At 35.0% G+C, this 27570-nt stretch overlaps 1 protein-coding gene across 3 annotated transcripts in view; it reads right to left on the bottom strand.

The window, feature by feature from the left end:
- Positions 1-20980, bottom strand: part of LOC140160964 (glycine receptor subunit alpha-4-like) — a 243472-nt gene extending 222492 nt beyond the window's left edge. The window contains exons 1-2 of one of the 3 annotated variants that reach the window (XM_072184317.1): positions 20321-20980; positions 19948-20001 (exon numbers count right to left, since the gene is read on the bottom strand). In XM_072184317.1, coding sequence (XP_072040418.1) covers positions 19948-20001; positions 20321-20430 — 164 coding nt within the window. In that variant the 5' untranslated portion in view covers positions 20431-20980. The remainder of the gene's footprint in view (positions 1-19947; positions 20002-20320) is intronic. The other 2 variants (XM_072184313.1, XM_072184314.1) reach the window with 2 other exon arrangements.
- Between the last annotated feature and the right edge of the window lie 6590 nt (positions 20981-27570).

Below are 27570 nucleotides of genomic sequence, written 5' to 3'. Positions count from 1 at the left end.
TAACCTATTAGGTATGACATGTAATTCTATTATGTTATGCAAGATTTATGCCAACTGAAATATACACAATAAGAATCTGTGTGCATGCAGCTCACATGGTGTGCCTATTCCAACGGGTAGGACCTGGTTGTTCTAATAGTTACCAACTATACTCGGACTCTAATCGTCCTTCTTGCGCCATTGTTTTGATAGCGATAATAGTCTGAGTTGAGTATAGTCTGTTCCCGGTCCCCGCACTCCGTGCATCCGCGGGTATTCATGCTTGTCGGTGAACTTTAAAAACACCCCCTTTTGCATCTCATTTCGCGAAGTTTTTAGGGGAAAAACACCCCTTTTTTAGCGATTTCGCGAATTATTTGCCCTTCGACAATACCCCTATGTTCGCTAAAACGCGAACGATATTTCTAACATACCCTTTTCTGACAGAAACACGTAGGCTGCTCCATGAAAATACCCTTTTTTTCAATTTCGCGAACACGTGGTTTGAAAACACACCCCTTTTTTGTGTGTTTCGCGAATCGCATTTCTTCATCTGAAAACACCCCCTATTTCGCGAAATTTTCGACGAGCATGAATACCCATGGATGCACGGAGTGCGGGGACCGGGAGTCTGTTAACCAAGAAAACGGAGGTCCTACTCGTAGTTACTCGTCGGACTACCATGACTACGGTGTTCCTCTAGATGCATCTAAGCTATATACGTGTACCTTACATTTAATACAGGTGCATAACATTTTTGCATACAAGTTTATCGTGTGGATAACTATAACACACGGGCAATGGTGCAAATCTACACAAAAGAGGACTTTATACATTTAACTTGTGTGAATGGTGAGTGAAGAGGTATGGAACACTGGAACAAACGAGAAAGGGGTATATTAAAGTTTCATAAATTCTGGAAAGAATCTAGCAATAGTTATTTATATGCTAAGGAGCAGATATTATCATAATTTGTTTTAGTTAGCTTAAAAACCGACGTTACCATCTAGAAGACCTGAGCGCAAGAAGACCGTAAGTCCACTTGGCCCCTCAACATGTATACACTAAAGTTACGTATAGTTTCTTAAGGTTTTATAATGTTTAATACATGTTCCAATGTGAAAACATCATGAAAGGTTGTGAAAGATTTGTTTTGGCCCCTGAACATGTATAAAATATTACCAAACTATGCGAAGCTATACACAACTTTAGTGTATACATGTTGAGGGGCCAAGTGGACTTACGGTCTTCTTGCGCTCAGGTCTTCAATTATTTTCTGACGATTTTGATGTAAATTGCCTTTATGCCCTTAACGAGAACGGTCCATTCAGTAAAGGAGATTGTAATACACCATACGCCAGCGGTAAGCAACCGAATGCTGAATAATAATATCGGCCATTCCACATGACCTTGAAAAGTACGGTCCGGTTTATTGTCCAAATAATCAACTGCTAACAGTCAGCAAACCCAAACACTTTCAACAGTACATGTAGGAATGCTGGTGTTACAAGAATATAGGTATATCATATTTTGTCGGCGATTCTGTTTACATCCTAACACCTACGTCTCAGTCAAGGATATCTTCATTTACACATTGGAGCTGACCAACGTTATTCGATCGGTTCAGCGAACTACTGCGCAATAGGATTATTTGTTAAAAAATTCCATTGAATGACAAGGAGAGACGGGTTTTCATACAATTTGGGAGGAGATTCAAAGAGGTAATATTATAAGTCAGAGAAGATGCTTATCTTATTCATCTAATGTATAACAAAGTATGAGTGTTTCTCCTGACACCCCCCCCCCACCAACAAAATCTAGAACTTCTACAATATTATTATATTTTCCAAAGATCAGCTTCTTCGCGTAGTTATTAATATAAGCGAAACATTTTTTTCACCAAGTGAACTTGATATCACGTAATTTATCACTAGGTGTTTAGCGCTAGCTTGGTAATTGAGCTCTCAAAGAGAGTAATAGTGCCTTAGTCGATACCTCGTATAACCCAAGACAATGTTGTACAATGTAATAGAATATTAATTTGCTTATTGAAGTGATGAATTAGATGGGCCGTAAAAATCTGCGCCTGCAGAGTGAGTGTAGTCTTAATCAAGATATTGCTGCTAACATAATTATAATCATAGAATGGCTAAGTATTTAGTCGTGTATTTCAAAGCTATATAATCTTCCTAGGTTTCAGCAAAGAGGATTATCTTGAAATAAGGTTTTTGTCATTTATATAAGAAATTGTAGCCGTTTAATATTTACACAAGATTTCACAAAATAGCTTCAAATGTTGGACAGGCTTACGTGCTGTATAAACCTAGAAACCTAAAAGTGAACTAAAATGCATTGTTGAATATTTAAAGCCGGTAAATCGATTGAATAATTCGTTTGAATTGATTATCCGCTCTTCATTTGTCTAATTGATGAGTTAACCATCTTCAAGGTCTTTGCCATTACCGCAAGAATAATATAAAAATAAGATCGTTAATTGAATGAAAACATGGATTGGAACATTAAGGAAAGAATAAGTTCATAATCACAGGTGATATGTGGGGTAGCGATAGAGTTGCTATATATATTTTATCGAATACTAACGACGTACCCCAATACAAGTAGTATTGAGATTTTAGTACCAAAATAATCTGTAATACCCACAGATTAAAATCATAAGCCTTAACTCAATTCAACTTCCTATTGCATCTATAGCACAATAATACTTGGTCGTATCTCAATGCAAAATATTATTTTTACTCATTTTTCTCAAAAAGACACTTTTTGAGTTAAGGCCTTCTGTTTGTCAACCCTCGAAATATTATCATATGTTTATTTGCATGTGCTAATTTAAAGATCTGATCTGAAACGTGGTCATTGTGGTTTTATTTTTCTTTCTTTAGCAGTCATTGATTTTGACTGGAAAATGTTTTCGATGATACGCACCTTTCTGAAGCTGTATGTCTCTATTGTATCTAACTGTCGGTAGAATAAATCATCAGCTTACATTTTACTACTATTATTTCATAGGCTTCAAGGACATAAGTACGTATCAAAATGTCACCGTGTTATTTAAATATCTTTATTTCAAGGATTTTGCTCGTGTTAAATCATCATTTGCATCAGATAAGGAAAGAATAATTGCATTTGTATTTTATCTGCGATCCACGACGTTGTTGTGACTTGTTTTAGATTGACACAACATTTCTACTACTTTCAAGTACTGCGCCGTCGGTCAAACCTCTGAATGAATTAACGTTTCTATTTGATTTTTTAATTGAACGTGGCATTTTTATGTACATTTTGATTAAGTTGCTTTCTTACACATATAACTTACTGTCCGGATTTAAATTTGCACCTGTCTGTTGCTTTGTTGACTACCAATAAATCTAATGACCAAATAGCGCTCTTGACATTTTGAAAGCCAACTGATTATTTATTCTTTCTTTACTTTACTTATCACAAGACAAATATTAACCTGTTAAATCATCTTTATCGTTCACGAACAATAATATTATTAATACATTTCGCCGTTAACTCTGTTTAGATCATCTAAAACGATTGTAAACATATTCAAGAATGGATTTTTAAACTTTCCAATACCGCAGGAGATGTTATTCGAACACAAACGTGATTTCGTATTTAAGACAGTTAAAATGTAAAACTGTTAACTTATATGATTTATACATTATTCTTTTTTAATTTGTCTGCTCTTAGACAATCAGCCGCATATATGCAGAGAGCTACAGCTAATATCATATTTATATTTAATCATTGCATATTTTAATTTTTAATCATAACAACATTCATGAGGTTTGCCCTTTTTAAATCTCCAATCGTAAACCAAATCAATTTGTTATAATTCGACTATTATAATTCAATCAAAATATTGGGAACATAAACTAAGGAATCGTGCATACAATTACCACAAACTATTTCACAGTGTTTCTACTATTATTTCTATTATCTAAGAATTACGTAAAAACTGAACGATTCCCCGGACAATAGTCATTTTCACATCATCGGTGTGCGTCCCGATTAAACTCTACGCGAGCGGTGGCGTGTTCGCATTACGCACGTGACGCCAACGCGCTGCCTGCCAGTTGCGGTGACGCGATTGGTTCATAGCAAAAAAAAATCTTTGTAAATTTTACCACGGCCTATGAGCAATAAAATAGGCCTTTCAACCAATCAGATGAGAAAAATCTATATTAGTGAGGTATTAAACAAATATTGACTGATTAGTTCAAAACTATGCTATGATCCTCGGCTGCGTCTTGGGTCATAGCATAGTTTTGTGATCACCATGCCCGTCATAGCAGTCCATATTTTAGAGTTTGAAGTTGACTTTCATTGTGTATTAAATGCATTTCTTTATTCTTTTAAACACAATCAATTTTCGGCATACGATATTGCCGGGATATTGCATAATCGATAACTTGAATAATATAATATTTATTTATGTTGACAACATTTTTAGTACGACTCGACGAAATCGGCAACAGAGTATGCGGTATGTAATACCTTTCGGCTTTATGCCAATAGAATTGACAATAACCAGACACAAGCGAGATAAAAATTGGAACAAAATAGAAGATGCCGATATATACCGTCACAAATCATACATTACAATATTGTACCAATCAAAATATGATATATGAGACACGCGATCAAGCAGAACGAGTCATATGTCAAAAACAAATTACTTTTAGGTACAGCTAAAAGAAGAGGCCAAATTGTTTGTGTTTCATTTTTTTCTCAGCAGTTGTATCTAAGGAGTCCAAACTCCATTTTTGTCGAAACATTCACCATAATCATTGTCGCATCGCATATAAATTGAACAATAATGTCAGAAAAGCATATTGCTTTGAATTTTAAACAAATGTAGCGTTTTGATTGATGCGACAAATATCTAAATATCATGTGCTTTTTTGTTAACACTATTTCAAGTAGGTATCACACTAGGATGAAATTCGAAACAGAATATGCGAGTGAATGTCATACCTGTACGGTTGATGACACTAGAATTAACTGTACCCAGACAGAGTCACCTTTTGACCTCACATACGTTTTTGCTTGTTTTGAAAAAAAGAGTTGGTCACTGGTAATGTAGCATATTAGTAGCTCACACACGCAATATGTAAATTTGGACTAAATATAAGATTAAGATTGATGTATACCTTGCCCGTTGCAATGCAATCTATAATGGACTCTAGAAAAGGAGGTCAAAAATCACACTTCATGCTGGACGTACGCCTGGCAGGGTTATACACTTATATCCTGGCCCATTATAGGTTGTTCCTTTACAAAAGAGTATTATCGTCAGAAATAAGTTTTCAGGAAGATAGATGTCGGAACTGTCTGCCATGCGACTAGGGTGATAATAATAAATATAGCATACGTTATTGATTCATTTAAAGGCAACACACTCAATGTGGACAGAATGGGTAATGTATATCCAATGTATGTTGTGGTCTTCTTAATGGTATTTCTATTTAGCTATATAAAAATGTTGTTTACATGCAATTTCAAGATTGGATGTCAATTCTAACCCGTTAATGTGTAAGTTTTATAATGGTCGCAACTAATGTGTACATCTTACTTGCAACCTCACTTGCCCTCACATCAGGATGGACAAAACTTTATCCAGAGGGAAGAGAAAATTGTTCTTTTATTCATCTTTCTTTTCAGTCTCTATTATAGGAGTATCTCTCTAAGGTTATAAATAATCTTAGTGCAACACTAGTTTAGTTGGAAGAAGGGGGTATCTTGCACCATCAGAGATCCACTGCTAATCGACCTTTCTATCAGAAAAAGTTATTACAAAATGTTTCCAAAAGATCAACGGAGGTCAAATGTCATAAAACAGGGTTCAAAATTTAAAATTGCTCCGATTTTGTCAAAAAGCAATGATTCATAACAAGTATAGTTTGAACTTTCTGCCATACCGTTCTTGAATTATACGCAATAAGATCAACGCTTGGGTGGTCATTTGTTTTGGCCACACAGGATTTAGAAACTAAAAGTGCTCCGATTTCAGTAAAAATGGTCTCAAATTTTTCGTCATATAAAATAAGGAATGACAGAATAAGTTTTGACTTCACATACTGTTTTGCTTGTTTAAAAAGTTTAGCAAAGTTGGTCACTAGTAATGCAACAGATTAGGAAATGACACTCACACGCGATATGTAAATTGGGACAAAATATAAGATAACTATTGAGTCAAATTTCACACCTCATACTTGACGTACGCCCGGCAGGTTATACACTTAAATATCCTGGTTAATTATAGAAAGTTTCTTTAGAAAAGAATATTAATCGTCGAAAAATATTATTTTAGGATGACAGATGTCGAAACTGTCTGACGTGCGGCTAAGGTGATAATAATAAGTAAAAACCGCTTTTAGATTTATTTATCTGCAGCTCACTGAATGAGTGGAGAATGAGTAATGTATATCGAATGCATGTCTTCTTAAGGGACGGTATCTCAATTTAGCTAAATGTTGTTTACATGCAATTACACGATAGGGTGTCAATTCAAACCTGTTAATGTGTTTGTAGGTGTTACAATGGTTGCAACATTCATTATTGTGTACCATGTCTGGCCACGTGTAGACGCATACAGACTGCTAAATTTGCCAATATCGTTACCAAACATACAAGTGTAGGTTACATCTTTATGAAGACGATTTAGTGTTTACATCCAGTCCTTTTGCAATCCTATTTGCAACGATGTTCTTACATAAGGATGGACAAAACCTTATTTAGAAAGAAGAGAAGATTTTCTTTTACTTTCAGTTTCTCTATTCTAGGAGCTTCTCTCTGAGGTAATAAATCTCGCAACACCTTATTTGTTCAGTACATCATTTTGTTTGACAACGGAAAGAATAGACTGACTAACGGCATTGATTAGACTCCATCAAAGCAAATTGTACGTGCCTTAAAAAGCTCGACGGTTGAGAGACAGACAAACAAAGAAGATATCAAACACCCCTTGGAGTGAAAATGTATTAACGACTGTGATAACTGTAATTAGAAAGATATATTTTGAAATATTAGCTGTGAAGAAGTAATCATGCTCTGTAAAAACCTAGGTTTTGGAGAATAGCAATAACGCTTATTCATTGTCCTTATGTCACCGCATTACTATTTCAAGCGTTTAATAATTCAATAGGACCGGAAAGAGATTCAGGTTAACGTGGTCATTATCATAGATTCAAAGTTACTGTACGCACTCCATAATAAATTTTAGAATAATTTATCAAAAGTTATTACTTATTACGCTCTGCTTGTTTAAGAATTAGATCTATTGCATTTTATAGCAACATTGCAGAGAACGATAACTTGAAAATGACATAAGAGATATTAGATTCTTTCTCATAATATTATTGGAATATAAAACGGTAGAACGGGGTTAGGCGCGAATTACGCACAACATCTTCATCAGCAGTTGTTTGCTATTGATGATGATGATGTTAATAAAACATTTTCCAATGTTAACTTCAAGATCCCAATATAAAGTGCCAAAGAATAACCTCAAATGCCTCAGCTGAGAGCTGGTTCTGGTATAATTATGTAAAGTGAATCTCTAGAAGCGGGGATATCTAAACATCGAAATGTTACTTGCGTTTGTAGCACTGAACAATAAACCATGAAGCACCCATGTCCTCTGTTGAAGCAAGATAAATTTAATGCAAAGCTGAGGACCTTGCAGAGAACATTGATACGACTAAAAATTGTGTCCAGCTCCAGCGTGTTTGGACACGATAAGACATTAATGTAATTTTGAAACATTTTCCATCAAGTGAACGTAGGTGTGGTGAATAACAAAGGAACTTGATAGCAAATAATTTATCACTACGTTTGTTAGTACAAGCTTGGTAATTGAGCTATCAAACAGTAATAGTGCCTTAGTCGATAACTCGTACCCAAGACAATGTTGTACAATGTAATAGAATATTAATTTGCTTATTGAAGGGATGAATTAGATGGGCCGTAAAAATCTGCGCCTGCAGAGTGAGTGTAGTCTTAATCCAGATATTGTTGCTAACATAATTATAATCATGGAATGGACGTCGTGTATAGTCGTGTATTTCAAAGCTATATAATTCGCCTAAGGTTTTCGCAAAGAGGATTATCTTGAAACAGTGTTTTTGTTATTTATATAAGAAATTGTAGCCGTTTAATATTAACATAGTATTTCAAGAAATAGGTTATAATATTGGAAAGGCTTACGTATCGTATCATTTTCTTTTCAACCTAGAAACCTAAAACTAAATTAAAGTATATTGATGTATTTTTAATTCCGGTAAATCGATTAGATAATTCATTTGAATTGATTATCCGTTCCTCAATTGTCTAATTAATGACTTAACCATCGTCAAGGTCATTGCCATTACCGCTACAATAATAGAAAAATAACATCATTAATGGGATGAAAATATCGCTCGGAACATTAAGATAATAATCAATGCAAAATCGCAGGTGATAGCGAGCTCCATGCATACGCGATAAAATTGCAATAACATTTTACCTAGTACTAACGACATTTCCAATACAAGTATCATTATCATATTTTTACATATGGTAATGAACATGAGATGATGGTCATCTTGTCCTCTGAACTACAGCATCCCGTGTTGGTGGAGAATAGTCTCACATAGGATGCTTACAATTACATGTTTATTTGCATATGCTAATTTTAAGATTATCTGATTTGAAACTTGGTTGTTGCAGAGCGTTTTTGTAGCAGTCAATAATTTGTATTAGATTTATGCTTGTAGCTCGTGATGGTGAGAAGATCATAAGAATTTACTTAATTCTCACATTCCTTTGCAGAGAAACAAAAAACTACGGTTTTACATTGTGAATGCGCAATAACGATGTGCGCATGGACAATGACGTAGTTTCAGTTAATAATAATGTAGTTACTCTAGAAGTAGGTTAAATGTGAACCAAGCACATATTGTAAAGATGCATCAAATATGTAATGTGTTAATTACAAACAAACTTTCATTATCAGTCATTATGGTTCAAACACACCGATACGCACACTTGTATTATACTGATCACAAACGGGGTGACAATTGCCGGCTCAAGTCCCAGTGGACCCGTGATTGTCCTTGAGCACTATAAATCCGAAACAAATAAGAATGTAAGACCTGCAAGTGCTGGGGACATTTGCGAACGTTATTGAAGCTGAATGTTTTTATTGTATCTAACTGTCGACAGAATAAATCGGTGAAGCGAATTTTGTAAATCACCGGCTTATATTTTACTATCATTATTTTGATAGGCTCCAAGGCCATTAAGTACGTATCCAAATGTCATCGTGTCATTCAAATGCCTTTATTTCAAAGATTTTGCCTGTGTTAAACCATCATCAGCATGACGTAACGAAGGAGTAATTGTATTGTGTATTTTCTTTTAAGATGCATAGGACAATAAATTCTTATACGTTGTTGTGATTTCGATTGTAATACCATTTCTACTACTGTACGATTCTGAACTGTTTACTACGTTAACATTCTGAGCTTCTGAGCGAATAGTTTCCTCTTTGATTTGATGTGTTTTAATTGAACGTGGCATATTATGTGTATTTTGATCAAGCTATTCTCTTACACCACACATAACTTATTCTTATGATCTAAATTTGCACCTGTCGGTTTCTTTGTTGACGACTAATACATCTAATGACCAGACAACGCTCTTGACAATTTGAAAGCCAACTCATTATGTATTCTTCCTTTACTTTCATTTATCAAAAGACAAATATTACACACAGAGCCAACAACAACGGCTACTGAGGAGGAAGTTCCTCGAAAGCGCTCCCGGTAAGCGAAAATAAAAAAAAGTAACGTTGAAGTATATTTTAAACTACTTTCAAATATTACACTGTTTTAACAGTTATCTTTCTTATTTCGGAACAATAGTATTATTACCAATTTTTGCCGTTAACTCCGTTTAAATAATCTAAAAACATATGTAAACAAATTCAATAATGCAGTCGCGTACTTTTTAATACCGCATATGAGGCGATATAATTCTGATGGTTTTAAACAAATGTGTAATTGGCTTTCGTAACAGTGAAAAGAAATTTCACAAAGAGCTACAATAAATGAGTTATCGTTTACATTATGTTTTCATTATTCTTTTACTAGTTTACCTATTCTAAGAAAACCAGTCGCATGAATACGCTACAGCTAATAGCATATTTATATGCAATTATTGCATATTTTGATTTGTAATCACTTTCCAGCATACCAACATTCATGAGGTATTGCTTTTTTCAATCTTCAACCGCAAATCAAATCAATCTGTATATAATTTCTACTACTATTAATTCAATCAAAGTATGGCGAACATAAACTAAGGAATCGTGCATACCATTACGGCAAAATGTTTCACAGCGTCTGTACTATTATTTCTATTAACTACGTCTATGTTGTGAACATGAATAGCGGGTTCGTGAATACAATTATCCTGACAATTTACCACCTTAGTACATCACACAAAACCAGGACAATTTGATGGACAGAAACCTTTTACGTTTTTATTTGAAGCTTTAAAAGTCTGGCGATTCCTTTTGATGCAGCAAAATAAATGAACAAAAACTGTGTTTTGACACATCGTCATTGCATCACCCACTTATGAACCATTCTCGCGGATAGAGTATTTATTAGAACGAGCCTTACAATTACCCAAAGGAAAATATGACATACCCTATGTGAGTTTGGACAATTGCAGTGGTCAAATTATTTTATATATCATTGATTTCAGTAACGTAAATAGTCGTATTTCAGATTTCAAAACTTAACTTTGATTGAATTTTCAGAATATTGTTACCCAGCAAGCACAAAACGTTTTTTAAATTATTTGCAAAAAGTTAGAAAAGGTTACCAGAAAACGTTTAAATGTCGGGTTATATAATGGTTATAAAAAGGGTATAAAACGTTTTCACAACATTCAAATACATTTTTGAAAACTTACTGCAAAATACTGTAACATAATATCATTTAAGCGTTGACAGAATATTTCGCAAAACATGTTTGCAAAATATATTTTATAACAATATTTTGCCAACATTTTAAAAATGTTGTTGTAGTGTGTTTTTATACAAAACGTTTTAAAACGTTTTCCTGACATTCATAAAACCCGAAATTTAATGTTATTAAAATATTTTTACCAAAACCAAAACCCAAAATATAACCCGTTTAAAAAATCTTAAAAACGTTTTGTGTTTGCTGGGTAAACTATAGAATGAAATGAACAAAGAGAATGGGCTTTATGTAAAATAGAACTGACCATGATAGTCAGACTCTGAATGGTGGCTATGACCTTCCTCCTTTGAATATGGACAATTTCGTAATTCAACAAATTATAGGAACGCAAGGAAGATGTAAATTGGATCCAAGATGCAGATGGAATACACACTGTCACAAATCACACCTTACAATATATCAAAATATGATGTGAGGCAACCGATCAAGCAGAACGAGTCGTATGCCAAATCAAGTATTTTCAGGTACAGCTAAAGAAGCGGTCGAATACTTAGCTTTTCTCAGCCATTTGAAAAACCTAAAAAATCCTAACCCCAAACCTGATGGAATATTTACTATATTATCGCCAGTAATTAACTGGGCAATAATGTCTGGTAGCAAATATTGCTTTAAAATTTCGACAAATGTTTCATTTTTATTGGTACGTCATATATTTACGCAAGTATATGCGATTTGTTTTGATTGACTATATAATTGAAGTATGTATGGCTGTAGGATGAGATCAGCAACAGAATATGCGTTTGAAAGGTTGATGACACTAGCATTAACTGTTCCTAGACAGAATCACACCGACAGAGTCAGCTTTTAACCCCACGTTCTGTTTTGCTTGTTTTAAAGAAAAAGGTTGGTCACTCATAATGAAATAGATTAGTAACACACACGCAATATGTAAATTGGGACAATTAAAACATAAGATTAAGATTGATGTATACCTTGCCAGTAAACTATAATGGACTCTAGAAAAAGAGGTCAAAAATTACACTTCATTCTGGACGTACAATTGGCAGGATATGAACTTATATCCTGACACATTATAGGTTTTTCCTTAGCAAAAGAGTATAAAGAGTATCAAAAATACAATTGCAAGAAGAGAGATGTCGTAACTACCTGAAATAGTTTGAAAATAATAAGTATACCATACGTTATGGATGAACCACAATGGACACTGGTTGCAGATAGAATGGGTAATCTGTATGTTGTGGCCTTCTTGAGGGACGTATCTAAATCTAACTAAATGTTGTTTACATCCAATTACAAGATTAGATGTCAATTCGAACCTGTTGTGTTTGCATGGATTATAACGGTTTCAAGAGTTATTAATGTGTACTTAGTCAGGCCATGTGCAGACACATACAGAATGTTAAATCAACTAATCTCTTTACCAAACATAAAAGCGAAAGCTACACCTTACGATTTACCTTGCAATTCTACTTGCAATAAAATAGTTCTCACATCAGGATGGACAAAACTTTATCCATAGGGAAGAGAAGGTTTTTCTTTTATTCGTCTTTCTTTTCTAGGAGCATGTCTCTGAGGTAATGAATTACATCTTGCAACACCTTATTTGTTCTGTATATCATATAGTTTGACAACGGAATGAATGGGCTGTCTAACGGTATTGATTTGACTCCCGCAAAGCAAATGGTACGTGCTTTAAAATGCTCTAAGGCTGAGAGACATACAAATAAAAAAACATCAAATACCACTTGCAGTGAAAATGTATCAAAGACTGAGATAACCATAATTAGAAAGATATATTTTGAAGTATTAGCTGTGAAAGAGTAATCGCGTACTGTACATATTTAAATAATTTAATAGGGCCGGAAAGAGATACGGGTTAATGTGGTCATTACTATAGATTCAAAAGTACTGCAAGCAATACATAATGATTTTTAGAATGATTTATCGAAAGCTATTACTTATTACGTTCCGTTTGATTAAAAATTAGATCTATTGCATTTTCTGACAACGCTACAAATAACGAAATCTTCAAATTACATAAGAGATGCTCGCTTATCAAATATTTTTGGAATATAAGACGGAACAAAGTTAATCGCACGTAAGAGAGATGTCGGAACTACCTGAAATAGTTTGAAAATATTAAGTAGGCTGAGCGACAGACAAATAAAAAAAGTATCAAATGCCACTTGCAGTGAAAATCTATCAAAGAATGAGATAACCGTAATTAGAAAGATATATTTTGAATATTAGCTGTGAAAGAGTAATCGCGTACTATACACATTTAAATAATTTATTTGGGCCGGAAAGAGATACGGGTTAATGTGGTCATTATTCAAAGGTACTGCAAGTAATACATATAATGATTTTAGATTTAAAATGGACACTGGATGCAGATAGAATTGGTAATGTATACCCAGTGTATGTCGCGGCCTTCTTGAGGGACGTATCTAAATCTAACTAAATGTTGTTTACATCCAAATACAAGATTGGATGTCAATTCGAACCTATTGTGTTTGCATGGATTATAACGGTTTCATGAGTTATTAATGTGTACTTAGTCAGGCCATGTGCAGACACATACAGAATGTTAAATAAATTAATCTCTTTACCAAACATAAAAGCGAAAGCTACACCTTACGATTACCTTGCAATTCTACTTGCAATAAAATGGTTCTCACATCAGGATGGACAAAACTTTATCAATAGGGAAGAGAAGGTTTTTCTTTTATTCGCCTTTCTTTTCTAGGAGCATGTCTCTGAGGTAATGAATTACATCTTGCAACACCTTATTTGTTCTGTATATCATTTTGTTTGACAACGGAAAGAATGGGCTGTCTAACGGTATTGATTTGACTCCCGCAAAGCAAATGGTACGTGCTTTAAAAAGCACTAATGCTGAGAGACAGACAAATAAAAAAGTATCAAATGCCACTTGCCGTGAAAAATCATCTATCAAAGACTGAGATAACCGTAATTAGAAAGATATATTTTGAAGTATTAGCTGTGAAAGAGTAATCGCGTACTGTACACATTTAAATAATTTAATAGAACCGGAAAGAGATACGGGTTAATGTGGTCATTACCAGAGATTCACAGGTACTGCAAGCAATACATAATGATTTTTAGAATGATTTATCGAACGCTATTACTTATTACGTTCCGTTTGTATTGGTTAAAAATTATATCTATTGCATTTTCTGACAACGCTACAAATAACAAAATCTTCAAATTACATAAGGGATGCTAGCTTATCAAATATTTTTGGAATATAAGACGGAACAAGGTTAAGAGCGCGCGTTAGGCACGTCGTCTGCTGCAAAATAATGGTAAATTTCCTATGAATGGATGTTTGCTCACAGTTGTTTGATGCCTGTTGTCACGGTCCCCGTGGGGGCCTCCTTTAACACCAGAGGAGAGATGTACCTTAAGGTGCAAATATTGAGCGTCTTTGCTATCGCCAGCGACAAAAGACGCTCATAAAGGGCGTCACCTAGCTTAGTAAGCCACATTAAAACGAAATTTTAGGTGATTTATAATCACTACCAACCGATTCAGGTTCGTTAAGAATGCATGAACTGTACCATATGAAATAAAATTACTGTAGATCATGTTCTGTTACGCATTTCATCACACAATCGAGAATTACTTCTTTTGTGTTTGCAAATGACGTTACGAATTTTGTCATGAATGCCATCAGTGTATTTTGACGAATATAAAAATGAACGTAGCTTATTTTAAATAACATACATAAAGGAAACATAATACCCGATATCATATTTGGGTAACGTTTAAAACGGCAAAATATACGTTTACAATATCATTTTTCTGAGGCAAGCCCATCTTTTTACTGATGTAGAAAAGCACAGAAAATACCTTGCCTTGTGGCCAAATCATTGCACTGCAGAAGCGGCCTTTCAGATATCTCGAGTTTCTTTTTTCATTATCGTCCATTTGACTGACGTAGATATGCGTAGTAAGATATGTTTAAATTTGCATCGACTTTGACAAAACCTTGTTTGGTTTAATAAAACATTTTTCTATTTATCTATGTCTATAGAAACAGCTTTCTAATACAAGAAAGTTTAATTATCCCAATTTCCCCACAAACCATGTATTTTCGCTTTACGGAAATGACATGTAAGGAATCTGTTGAACCCCATTTTTGCCATATCGAGTTACAAAGAAATTAGTTCTTGCTGAAAAGTATGTATGTACTACTAATGTCAAATATCAAAGTTGGGTGGAACGCCTTTGACATTAGAGTAACTAAGAATCATGTCAACAGTCGGAGAAATTAAAGATTTGTTGAGAGACTGGTTTTTACATTTCTTTATTGTAAAGAAAGATCAATTAATTGTGTCAAAACCACCTGCTATTGCATGGAATAAATTTTCATTACGCGATGTAAAGGGAAATAAATTTCAATGTAAAATGTTTGAAAGTAAAATCTTGCTACGTGCCATGTGTGAGGTGTGTTAGTGTAAAAATTTTAGTGGATGCGTACGTGTATCAAAATACCACTTGCAGTGAAAATCTATCAAAGACTGAGATAACCGTAATTAGAAAGATATATTTTGAAGTATTAGTTGTGAAAGAGTAATCGCGTACTGTACACATTTAAATAATTTAACAGGACCGGAAAGAGATACGGGTTAATGTGGCCATTACCATAGATTCAAAGGTACTGCAAGCAATACATTATGATTTTTAGAATGATTTATCGAAAGCTATTACTTATTACGTTCCGTTTGGTTAAAAATTATATCTATTGCATTTTCTGACAACGTTACAAATAACGAAATCTTTAAATTGCATAAGGGATGCTAGATTATCAAATATTTTTGGAATATAAGACGGAACACGGTTAAGAGCGCGCGTTAGACACGTCGTCTGCTGCAAAATAATGGTAAATTTCTTATGAATGGATGTTTGCTCACAGTTGTTTGATGCCTGTTGTCACGGTCCCCGTGGGGGCCTCCTTTAACACCAGAGGAGAGATGTACCTTGAGGTGCAAATATTGAGCGTCTTTGCTATCGCCAGCGACAAAAGACGCTCATAAAGGGCGTCACCTAGCTTAGTAAGCCACATTAACACGGAATTTAAGGTGATTTATTATCACTACCAACCGATTCAGGTTCGTTAAGAAAGCATGAACTGTACCATATGAAATAAAATTACTGTAGATCATGTTCTGTTACGCATTTCATCACACAATCGAGAATTACTTCTTTTGTGGTTCTAAATGACGTTACGTATTTTGTCATGAATCGCGAATGCCATCAGTGTATTTTGACGAATATAAAAATGAACGTAGCTTATTTTACATAACATACATAAAGGAAACATAATACCCGATATCATATTTGGGTAACGTTTAAAACGGCAAAATATACGTTTACAATATCATTTTTCTGAGGCAAGCCCATCTTTTTTACTGATGTAGAAAAGCACAGAGAATACCTTGCCTTGTGGCCAAATTATTGCACTGCAGAAGCGGCCTTTCAGATATCTCGAGTTTCTTTTTCATTATCGTCCATTTGACTGACGTAGATATGCGTACTAGTAAGATATGTTTAAATTTGCTTCGACTTTGACAAAACCTTGTTTTGTTTAATAAAACATTTTTCTATTTATCTATGTCTATAGAAACAGCTTTCTAATACAAGAAAGTTTAATTATCCCAATTTCCCCTCAAACCATGTATTTTCCCTTTACGGAAATAACATGTAAGGAATCTGTTGAACCCCATTTTTGCCATATCGAGTTACAAAGAAATTAGTTCTTGCTGAAAAGTATGTATGTATTACTAATGTCAAATATCAAAGTTGGGTGGAACGCCTTTGACATTAGAGTAACTAAGAATCATGTCAACAGTCGGAGAAATTAAGGATTTGTTGAGAGACTGGTTCTTTACATTTCTTTATTGTAAAGAAAGATCAATTAATTGTGTCAAAACCACCTGCTATTGCATGGAATAAATTTTCATTACGCGATGTAAAGGGAAATTAATTCCAATGTAAAAATTTTGAAAGTAAAATCTTACTACGTGCCATGTTTGAGGTGTGTTAGTGTAAAGATGTTGGTGGATGCGTACGTGTTTGTGTATGTGGGCTGGGGTGTGTGGGGGATGTTGGTAGTGCATCTGTGTGTCGTATCAGTGTATTTTACATGAAATGTAGTTATGGCTACTCTAGCCAACGTCAACTTCAATGTGAAAGTTGTTTTACCTTACACAGGAATACCATATAATTTTTTTTTCAGAATTATTTGAAGACTTTCAAAATACATGTAGTTTGTGTTTATGTCTGTGCATGTTTGCTTATGTGGTATGTGATATATGATACGGAGTTTGTTTTTATGTGTACTGGGGTGCGTTGGTGGGGGTGTGTTCGTGCGTGCATTATAAATGTTGATCTGTTTGTCTACTGTATGTATTAGTATATGTATGATATTAGTGGGAGTACAAAATAACAAGGTGAATAATTTGCTCATTTAGCTGCTAGGTATGCGGATTTTTATGTTTATAATTTATTGTGTTTGCTAATAGTTCCTGCAAGAAGCAGTGTTAAGACATTGACTGTATTGTTCCTTTTTTAATTGCACTACCAGCATTCTTTACATTGTCACGCGATAGATTAATTGGAAGTTAAAAATATATAAGTAGCTAGGCGTCCTTGAAGGTAGGGTCTGCCGGGTTACTTTATGATAGTGATTCTCATAAAGTCATTGTACTATCACGTCAATATAAAACCTTACAGATAACACGTCTTAGAACATAATAATACAAGGAAGCCTTGGGTGTATGTGGAGTCTGTTAAACATGCTTCTCAACATTCCCCGGCTGGAAAAACAAAAAGCCTTGACATGTCTTTCTTAGCCGCATATGCCATGATTGAAATACATGTTGAAACCGTTAGTCATTCCCATGGCTAACATGATTAGCTAATTATTATATTTAACACGTTTAAACAAGTTAAAAAAAATAAGCATCCGTAAGCAAATCTTTGTATTGTTTGACGTATGAATCGTTTTCTGGATTGGAACAGGAGTAAATTATTGCACTTATTGCTAGATACGGTATAATGAAATAAACGCACACTCCCTGAAATTGCCTCATGAACAGGTCTTATTATTATTCGTCATCGTAAACAAATAACCAAGTAGGATTGAAACCTCAATAACATATTGTTCTAGCAGCTAACACGGTTAGTTTGTATTAGTATTTAAAGAGTGTTTCGATTCAAGTTGGACAATTAAATAGTTCTTATAACCGGGTACCCTCCTGATTAAACAATATGGTTCATTTGAGTCACCCCAAGCTTTGATCGGAAAATCAAGACCTGAATAATAAAAATCTATGTTTATGAAAATAAAAGGGATATTTCTTATATGTTTGGCGAAAATTGTCCTCCAATTTCATATAATATATGCAGGTCACAATTTACAGTTTGAATAGTATATTGAATTCTCAACACTATAAAATTTCCAATCTAGGAAACATAATTATAAAAAACTGCATGACAATTTTCAAGTAATATAATATGTATAACTCGTTGTTTAAGAGTTTGGGGGTATTCTCCAGGTGTGCTGTGGATGAAAGAGATATCATTGGCATACAAAACTAAACCAGAAACTATGCCAGAGATTCATCGTTTGACTAGTTCTAAGCATAATATCCTAGATCTATATTAAGTTGACACTGGCTTGCTATCGAGTTGCTAACAGGTGGTGAAAGCGCGATGCTCATTCAATAAAAGAACGTCCAAATAAGGCAGTGATAAAGGTCCAAAAGGTCCGATTGTTTTCAGTGGTTTAAATTATCCAATATAGATGCCTGAAAGCATCGTTAGTCCTATTTCTTTTGTGCGGATTCTATTTTTCGTGCTAACGCAGGTTATTTTATAATTAATTTCCAAGACGGCAAATATATCACCTTTATTGACGTCTTCGCATTAGTACAGAGTCAAATGGGTTTTTCAAAATGTGCGAAAGATGATATCAAGGCACACCACGTTTTAAGTTCAATTTAGCAAACCTGCTAAAGGGAATGTTACACTAACACGAAAATGCCTCCAAACCGTTCCAAAACCGTGGTACGCACGCAAATCGCTGATAAATGGAGATTATTCTTAATACCCGTCGAATTTATTCAGAGCATTGCAGATTATTCTATGAAATCCTCGTAAAATCGTTAAGAAGCATTTTACGTGATTTCAGGCGATTTTGCCAAAAGGTTGTACTGTTCCATATCTGGAGATTTATTTCGCTACTTTTTTCCACATCAGCAGACGATTTGCACCGTGTAATCGTCCGTAAATCGGGTTAAGATTGTCACGCTGGCTGGAATTTGTTTTACTGCTGTGATTTGGAAAGCTGTAATTATGTAGGATGTTTTAAATTGAATGCACACCTCATAAAAAGCTATGCTGTGTTACAGAAAAGAAATGTGGCTTTTGCCATGAGGCGTTTTACAGATAACCGACTACGTTTAAACGGTTGGTTAGAAAGATAGTGTAATAAACTGAATTATATACCACTAATCACAAAGGTAGTAGGTATCGTGCACACATATAGATATCAATAATAATGTTAAATATGATTATATACTACGGGTATAAAAGGTGGAACATTAAACACTATTTTGTTTATTAACTACGTGTCAAAGAAAATAGTAAAATCATACCATGTACAATTTCGACGAATGTGGAATTGGCAGAATTGTTTGCTACGGCCTAAGCTCTCGTCTAGCGTTGCTTTCAGATATCCTTAGGGTTAGATATTCTCTATGTTTTTGTATATGTCATGCAACCTAAACAAGAGTGTTTGTAGGGGCATGTTCATATGACATTCATGCAAGATTGAACGATATTAGGTCAGGATGGATTAAGGAAAGTGTGAAATCTAAAGATAACTTGTAAAGACCATAATGTAAAAACGTGCTGGTCTTACCTTCTTGGTACTTCTTTTCCGTCGTCCTTAGTACAATTTGGACTTGTACTCTTACTTTTGAAATACATGTAAGAGATAGATAATACGCGAAGATCGGAAAACATATACTCGCATCATTGATTTATACAATAGAAAATGAATATCTCCACTTTTGGGTAACAAAACTGGTGGATGGATGTATAATTGGATGGAGTACACTTTGATAAAAGCAGATGTAATCCGTGTAATTCAATACTGCCAGTTTCATCAGGTACAATTGGTGATACCTTTAGTCGAAGCGTTGCACTATATTGACCGCTGCACAATCAGCAAAGTTTTTTAAATCCTTTTATATACAAAACTTGAAGAAAATCTGAAATATAATTATACTCACGTTTCACGTTGTCCTTCACAACAGCTTTTGGAATCATTGGCACTTTGCATTGGTAAATAAGAAAGATACAGAAAAGAAGCCACTAGTGTTGATAGTATATATTTCTTCATATTGAGCTCCAGCCAAACTGCGTCTAATTCACAAGACAGTTGGTTTGCGCGCGAATTCTATGGTACAGTCACATGCACATATTTATATGCCCATTGATATGTCCGCCATGTTGTTACGTCACATAAACTGTTTGAGATGGCCGAAGTCTCCGCACGCCTCTGGAGAACAACCGCCAAACCCCCTGAGGTGAAAGTAAGTTGGGTAACCCATAGGCAACTGAACGCGAACTCGGCAAAACTACGTATGACAATGTACGTCGTCGAAGTGGCCAGAGCAAATGAACTGTATTGCTCGTCTCTCTACACGTAACGTACACACACGCACTCTGATATACATACACACTGCTAGTTTGAGAGAGACGTGGTTTATCGACACGCAGCTAAAGTATCCCCAGTGACGAACCCATGCTGCCGGTGAAACTCCTCCATTGCTCGAGTAAGGCCTCTCACTTACAAAGTAGAAACTCACAGCGCAACAACTAAGCTTAGCTACTGTTAAACATTCATCTGCTGAAATTGCAGATTATAAAGAAACATGAAATAGAACACCAACAAGGAAATCTGTCTTTAACGAGATTCATTCATTCTCAGCCGTTTAAAATATAACAAACTAAGGAAGTTACTAACACTGTTATTAACACTGTTACTGAAACTTCAATTGAAAATGATAAGAAACATTTCATAATTCGTATACTTTGAATTAACATAATATCATTTGATTAGTACTGTTTCAATGAACCCCATACGGATATCTCCATTGTAATAGCCATCAATGCTATAGTTATGTTACAGGTTGCAATGTTTTCAACCATTATGTGTTGTATTGTTTGACGATGATAATTGCTCCAGGTAACTTATCTTTAAGCAGCACTCATGGGATAAGACAAAACAAATCACAAATAGTTAGTTTACACAATTACGTTGACTTATTATGTTTGAGATATAAGCTTCATGTCTGTGCATTTTGAAAGCGTTGGGGCCAAACTCCTCACTAGTGTAATATTATACGATGATGCAGTATTCGCCACACCTCCTGCACATTGAGTCTTTTCATACTTCTCAGCATGTCCTGGTAATCACTTATACACCGAGGTGGAGCGAGGCGATAACGGTGAAGGATAGTATGGTTGTAATTTTTCATGTCAATGCTGACTTCTACGCGTACGTTAGTTGAATCAATTAAAACTTACTCTACTGTTACTGTTTTTCAGTTGATTTACCTGGCGTGGGGAATTGTTATCATTTCAAGCCAATGTTTTTGCTTCTTTTGCTTGCTGCTATTAGTCTTGGAATAAACACTGAACGGTTGACTTCATTCGTACAAAACCAACGACAATACTGAAGTCGCTGGTAACTGGTTCCACAGGTATTAAATGAATTTTTTTAACATTGCTGTGGTGTTCATCGTCCGTATTCAAAACATATATCAGCAATTAATCTACAAACATAATTAACTCCGGTGAAACTAAGAATTCAAAAAAGGAGATGATTGTTTTACAAGTAAAACGCGCTTAGGCAAAGCGAATTTAAATGGCATAGATTTCTACATAAGCATATTACACACACAAGCCGCCACATGCATGGCTTTTTTGGTATTGATTTTCCTGGTTAAAACTGACCGGATTAGTATTGAGATTAAAAAGAAAACCTGGAAACGTAACCTACTTTCGTGATTTATAATCTCTACTGAAAAACAAGAGATTCAGGATTTCGTATTATGTCACTAGGTATATTTTAATTGAGTGCCAGATAACATAGATAATACCCGGGGGGGCACTTCAATTTGAAATGGATATAGGTGTAGGGCTGGCGCTTTCGCACTAAGGGGCATTCGGTGAGAGCAACATGTAAAAAATATGGGGTCATTGGGTGAGAGCATGATTTTTGGCATTCGGTGAGAGCAAATGTAAAAAATATGGGGTCATTGGGTGAGAACATGACCTTTTTTTAAATGGAATCTTTAGGTGAGAACCAAAACAGCGCCACAAAAACCTCGAAAATCAAATTTCTAGTTCTAAATGGCTTCAAATGTCTTTATTTTTTCAAAATAAGTAACAAAATCAGTGATAAATGAAAGTTGCTGTTCAAATTGAACTTGTAAGGGTCTTTCGGTGACAGACCAAATGGAAAAATAGGGGGTCTTTGGGTGACAGAGCGCGGAGCGAGCATGTGTTCGTAAAAAAATATGGGGTCTTTGGGTGACCGCGATGCTGAAAAAGGGGGGCTTAACAGCCCTACATCCGCGTCACCTCCAAAGTTGGAGTGCCCGCCCCCCGGAGATAATACTCGTAAACCGCCAAATCACATACTATATGAATATATTGTTTGGAGGATTATTTCATATAAATAATAGCAATAATTGCAATTACAGTTGATGTATAGAATATTAGTATCTTAACCCCATTTTTATGTTACCTTTTGTCTGGCATTTAAAATATGTCTTTGATCTGTAATATACGTAAATAGACACTTATTAATAATAAATAAAACAACATAGTTTCATTACTGCGGGTTTATTAATAATGCATTACAACTAAATGATTATTTAGGACATTGTATTACCTCGATCGTGATAAACAAAATGTGACTCACGATGTTAAAGGAAACTGACGTTACAGTAATATCCTTATTATGGCGAATAAACTGACACCCCAATTACATCCGTAAGGTTCATATCTAAAAAATTGCTGCTATTGCTGCTATTTATCAGTTCAAAACTCCATAGCTATATCATATAAACAATATAGTCACAAAGAACACAATGTCGATAATTTGCACCCATTTAAACACACGTTTGTGCCTCTCCTGCAAATGTGCAACTGTCGACACCCTGTCTCATTGGGTAACATTTGATCTTGGTTTTGTTTCATACCGAGGTACAAGGTGTTGATCACAAATGACCATCTTGTAGTTGGATAGTTAATGGCCGTGAAGGTGTGTAATGGGTTAGGGTCAATTGACCAAGTCTAATAGGGATTTGTTTCATTTGGTATTAATGCTATCGTGTAAGGAATAGGATGCTGAAATTGATGCTGAATTATGCAAAAGTTTACCCAATCAAAAACATAAATATTATAGATTTCACCGTAGAAACGTAAGTGGGCTTTGCCGATCTTCTACCCTCGATGTTATATGATCAGCCTTATATCCGAATAAAAGTTATATCACTAAAAATAAAGTGAGCGTACACCGGATGGGAAAACGGCACAATTCCCTTCGTATGCCGAGTGTTAAATATTTGTAAGTACCAGTATTCATTGTGATGTCACTATGAGGAAAAATATGAGTGCCCAAATCATGTAAAAACACAAAAAATATGACTAAATTTCTTTTAACTTATAAGTGATAAATCGATAATGACTATTTTAACAATTGGACCAAGTTTAGACTCGTGTAACCTAAATATTGTATATGGACAGCACGAAATAATTGGGCTTCACACCACCCATCAAGTTTGACGGTATGTGTTAGGTCGTTACTGATTGACAAAATGAGAGCATAGGGTGGTCCCACGATTACCTCACGTCATATGATTGTTTACTTGAACATTTAGTGCACCAAGTGGGTTGCAAAAAACAATCTTAGGAGCAACCTAGATTTAAAGGCAATATTTTCATGCACTCTTTAAAATAACATTTATTTATCTGCACTAACCTTTAACTAACACTGGATACAAAATCCGAACATGTACGCAACTCTTTGCTCACGTTGATTCATTTGTATACTGTACTATTTTTTTATCTTTAGGCAACCTTCACCTCTAAAACTAAGTAATCGCTTTATGTCGGTTAAATCGGTACTTCAGTAAATGTAATCTATCATGCACGTGGACTCATCACATAAACAAACCAGCCATGATTGTCATTTTGATATGTAATAAGCACCACCTTTTTTTCGCGCGGACATTATAAAAAACAAACGTTATTATTTAAAGGACAAGACCTCGTTAATGAATATTCCATGACATACCAGCCCATATTGTGCATTTCGTGAGCGTTTTTGTAAACTGGGTGTTTACATCAGGGCTTACATATAAATCTATAGAGAGAGTGGTCGTTGAGGGCGTCATTATTTTAGTTTTTATTCAGTTTTGAAGTAAAACAATGAGCTTTTTGTTTTTCATAAAAATTTGAACAAAATGTGCTTCAGACACGTAATGAATTTAAGACTTAAGATATGAATGCAGTACCCCACTAAACATCACAGTCGACAGCTGATGGAACATTCTAGGCTCAAAGATGACTTTTGTAAAACATGAAACATGAAAATATAAATCACGTAAACATGAATTTTACTCACAGAATATACCTTCCAAACAAGCCTCGGGAATAAAACGTGTAAATAATCACTTACGGTTGAAACATAACCCTTTTAAAGAGACTGTGTTATTAACATGAAAAGCCCGAAATAGCATAACTTTTGATGAGGTGTGACGAGAGAATTATGATCAATCTTGTCAACCAGATTATTCCCACATACCTTGGAGCAACCAACGTTGCGGTCAGTACCATTGACCTTCAGCTGGATTGTGATGTTAAACACCTTGAGTCTAGATGAAGTCACCTTGTGACGTCATTTGGCGAGGTAGAGTTCTGATTGTTCTGTCCCAGGCATGTGAGAGGTTGATTCTGAATCATCCACCGTGGTTGAGGTATGGTTTTTCTGCTCGCACCCAGATAGCTTCTTTTACTCTCCGTTCGTACTACCGTGCGTCGCGGTCGAGGACTTTCACGTCTTTCAAGGTCCACCTCGTGTTTGCTGGCTTTTAGATGTGTGTAAACTGCTGATTCTACAGGACCCGAACTAGAGGGTTGATGTTGTTGTAGCCATTTCTCGAGTGGTTGGGATGTTTCTCTTATGTGAGTGTCCGTACAGTTAAAACTCTCAGCTCACTGAATACCGTATACCAGGCCCCCTTTGGGTTGTTTGTCCTTGGGTGGACTAAGTCCTGTCATTCAAATGACTCAAGGTGTTTAACTTCACAACCCAGCTGAAGGTCAGTGGTTGATCAAATGTATGTTGGAATAATCTGGTTGACTAGATTGAAATTATTCTCTCATTTTACGATTCCCAGATGATTGAGAGTATGAGAAAATGGAAGGTGTGATGATAATAAAGATGGCGATGATAACTTAACGAAAATTATGATAACATTAATGGTAAAAGTAAACAACGTGGCACACTGATTAAGGTCTGCCTTTGGTACGAGAGGTCCCTGATTTAAAATGACCCTTAATCAAGACCTCGTTACAGTCGGTTCCTATCAGGGTAACGCCCTATTGTTGGCTACATTTGCATGTCCTGTAAAATTTCCCCCAATCCTCTATAATACGGCGAATCCCTTTCACCAGTTCAATGATAATCATTATGATAGTTTTGTTGCTCCAAAATCTATATTTTACGGGGCTCCCAACTAGGGTGCGATTTATCGATGACTTGGCCACATTTTTATAAAGGAAAGAAGGAGTATAAATTGTGTCAATGTCAAATTGTGTCAAGTGTACAAAGTATTAATGATGTAAATATAGCCTTAGACACATGGAAATCAATGTTTAATGATGCCTGTAATATCCATGCACCTATCAGAGAGAAGCGTATAAAAGATTCTCAACCTGAATGGATCACCAGTGAATTTCTATCTGTTTGCAAAGATCGCGATTTCTATTATGGTAAGGCTCATAAGACAAATGATTCGCATGATTGGCAAATGGCAAAAATGTATCGCAATGAAGCAAATAACTTGCGTTACACTCTTAAAAAGAAATTTTATACTGATTCTATCACAAGTAATGTAGGGAACTCTAAAAAGCTCTGGTCTTCAATTAAGAAATTATTGCCTTCAAAATCTTCTTCAACAATCACAACTGTGAAGAGTGATACTGATAGCGGGTTGACATCTTCTCTTAAAGAAACTGCCAATGTATTCAATGATTATTTTACCTCAATAGGGGCTACACTTGCTAAAGATTTTGATGATGTAAATATTAACAGCAACAGTTTTAATACATGTACTATACTAGTACTTTTAAGTTTAGTTATATTACCCCAGAGTTTGTATATAAACATATTTGCGATATTCCAAACAATAAGTCACCTGGTATGGATGATTTTAGTGTCAAGTTGTTGAAGCTAGCTGCACCATACATTTGTCATTCTATAGCATATATTTGTAATCTTTCTTTAAATACATCTGTTTATCCAACAGACTGGAAGTTGGCTAAAGTCACCCCAATTTTAAGGCAGGTGATAAATTGGATGTTGGAAATTACAGGCCTATTTCTGTCCTGCCTCTCATTTCCAAAATTATTGAAAGAGCTGTTCATAATCAATTATATTCTTATTTAACTTCTATGGGTATTCTGTCAGAGAACCAATCTGGTTTCCGTAGCAATCACTCAACAGCAACTACCCTGAATGATGTTCAAGATTTCATTTAAAAAAACATGGATAATGGACAAGCCACTGGTGCAATATTTCTTGATCTCAAAAAGGCTTTTGATTGTGTTAACCATTCTCTTTTAATTGAAAAACTTAGCAACTATGGTATAAAAGGTACAACACTTGAGTGGTTTGAATCTTATCTTGGTATTAAATAGAGCTCAAGCTGTTAACATTAATGCCACATTATCTGATTTTAAAAACATTAATATTGGCATTCCTCAAGGCTCTATTTTAGGCCCGCTTCTTTTTATAATATTTGTTAATAGTCTTTCTAATAGTGTTGATTGTAAATGTACTATGTATGCCGATGACACCACATTACTATGTACTGCTAATGACTCTTCTACTCTTAAAATCAAAGCTTCAATGTAATTTATCCAAAATTGTTGACTGGTTCAAGAATAATAATCTTACATTAAACATTCAGAAAACTAAGTTCATGGTGTTCGGCACTAGCAGGGTGTTAAAAAACTTAACAGATGTTAGTTTATATTACAATAATGATACTATTGAGCGTGTTGATGTATTTAAGTACCTTGGTGTTACATTTGATCCTACCATGGCTTGGTCTGATCATATTAATGCAATGTCTTCCTGTATTTCTAAGCGATGTGGTGTAATTAAGCGTGTCAAACCTTATATTCCAAAAGATACCCTCATCATGCTTGCAAATGCAATTGTTATGCCTAATTTTGATTA

This window comes from Amphiura filiformis, chromosome 9 (assembly GCF_039555335.1).
Source record: "Amphiura filiformis chromosome 9, Afil_fr2py, whole genome shotgun sequence".
Lineage (NCBI taxonomy): Eukaryota > Metazoa > Echinodermata > Ophiuroidea > Amphilepidida > Amphiuridae > Amphiura > Amphiura filiformis.
This window is presented reverse-complemented; position numbering and strand designations above follow the sequence as displayed.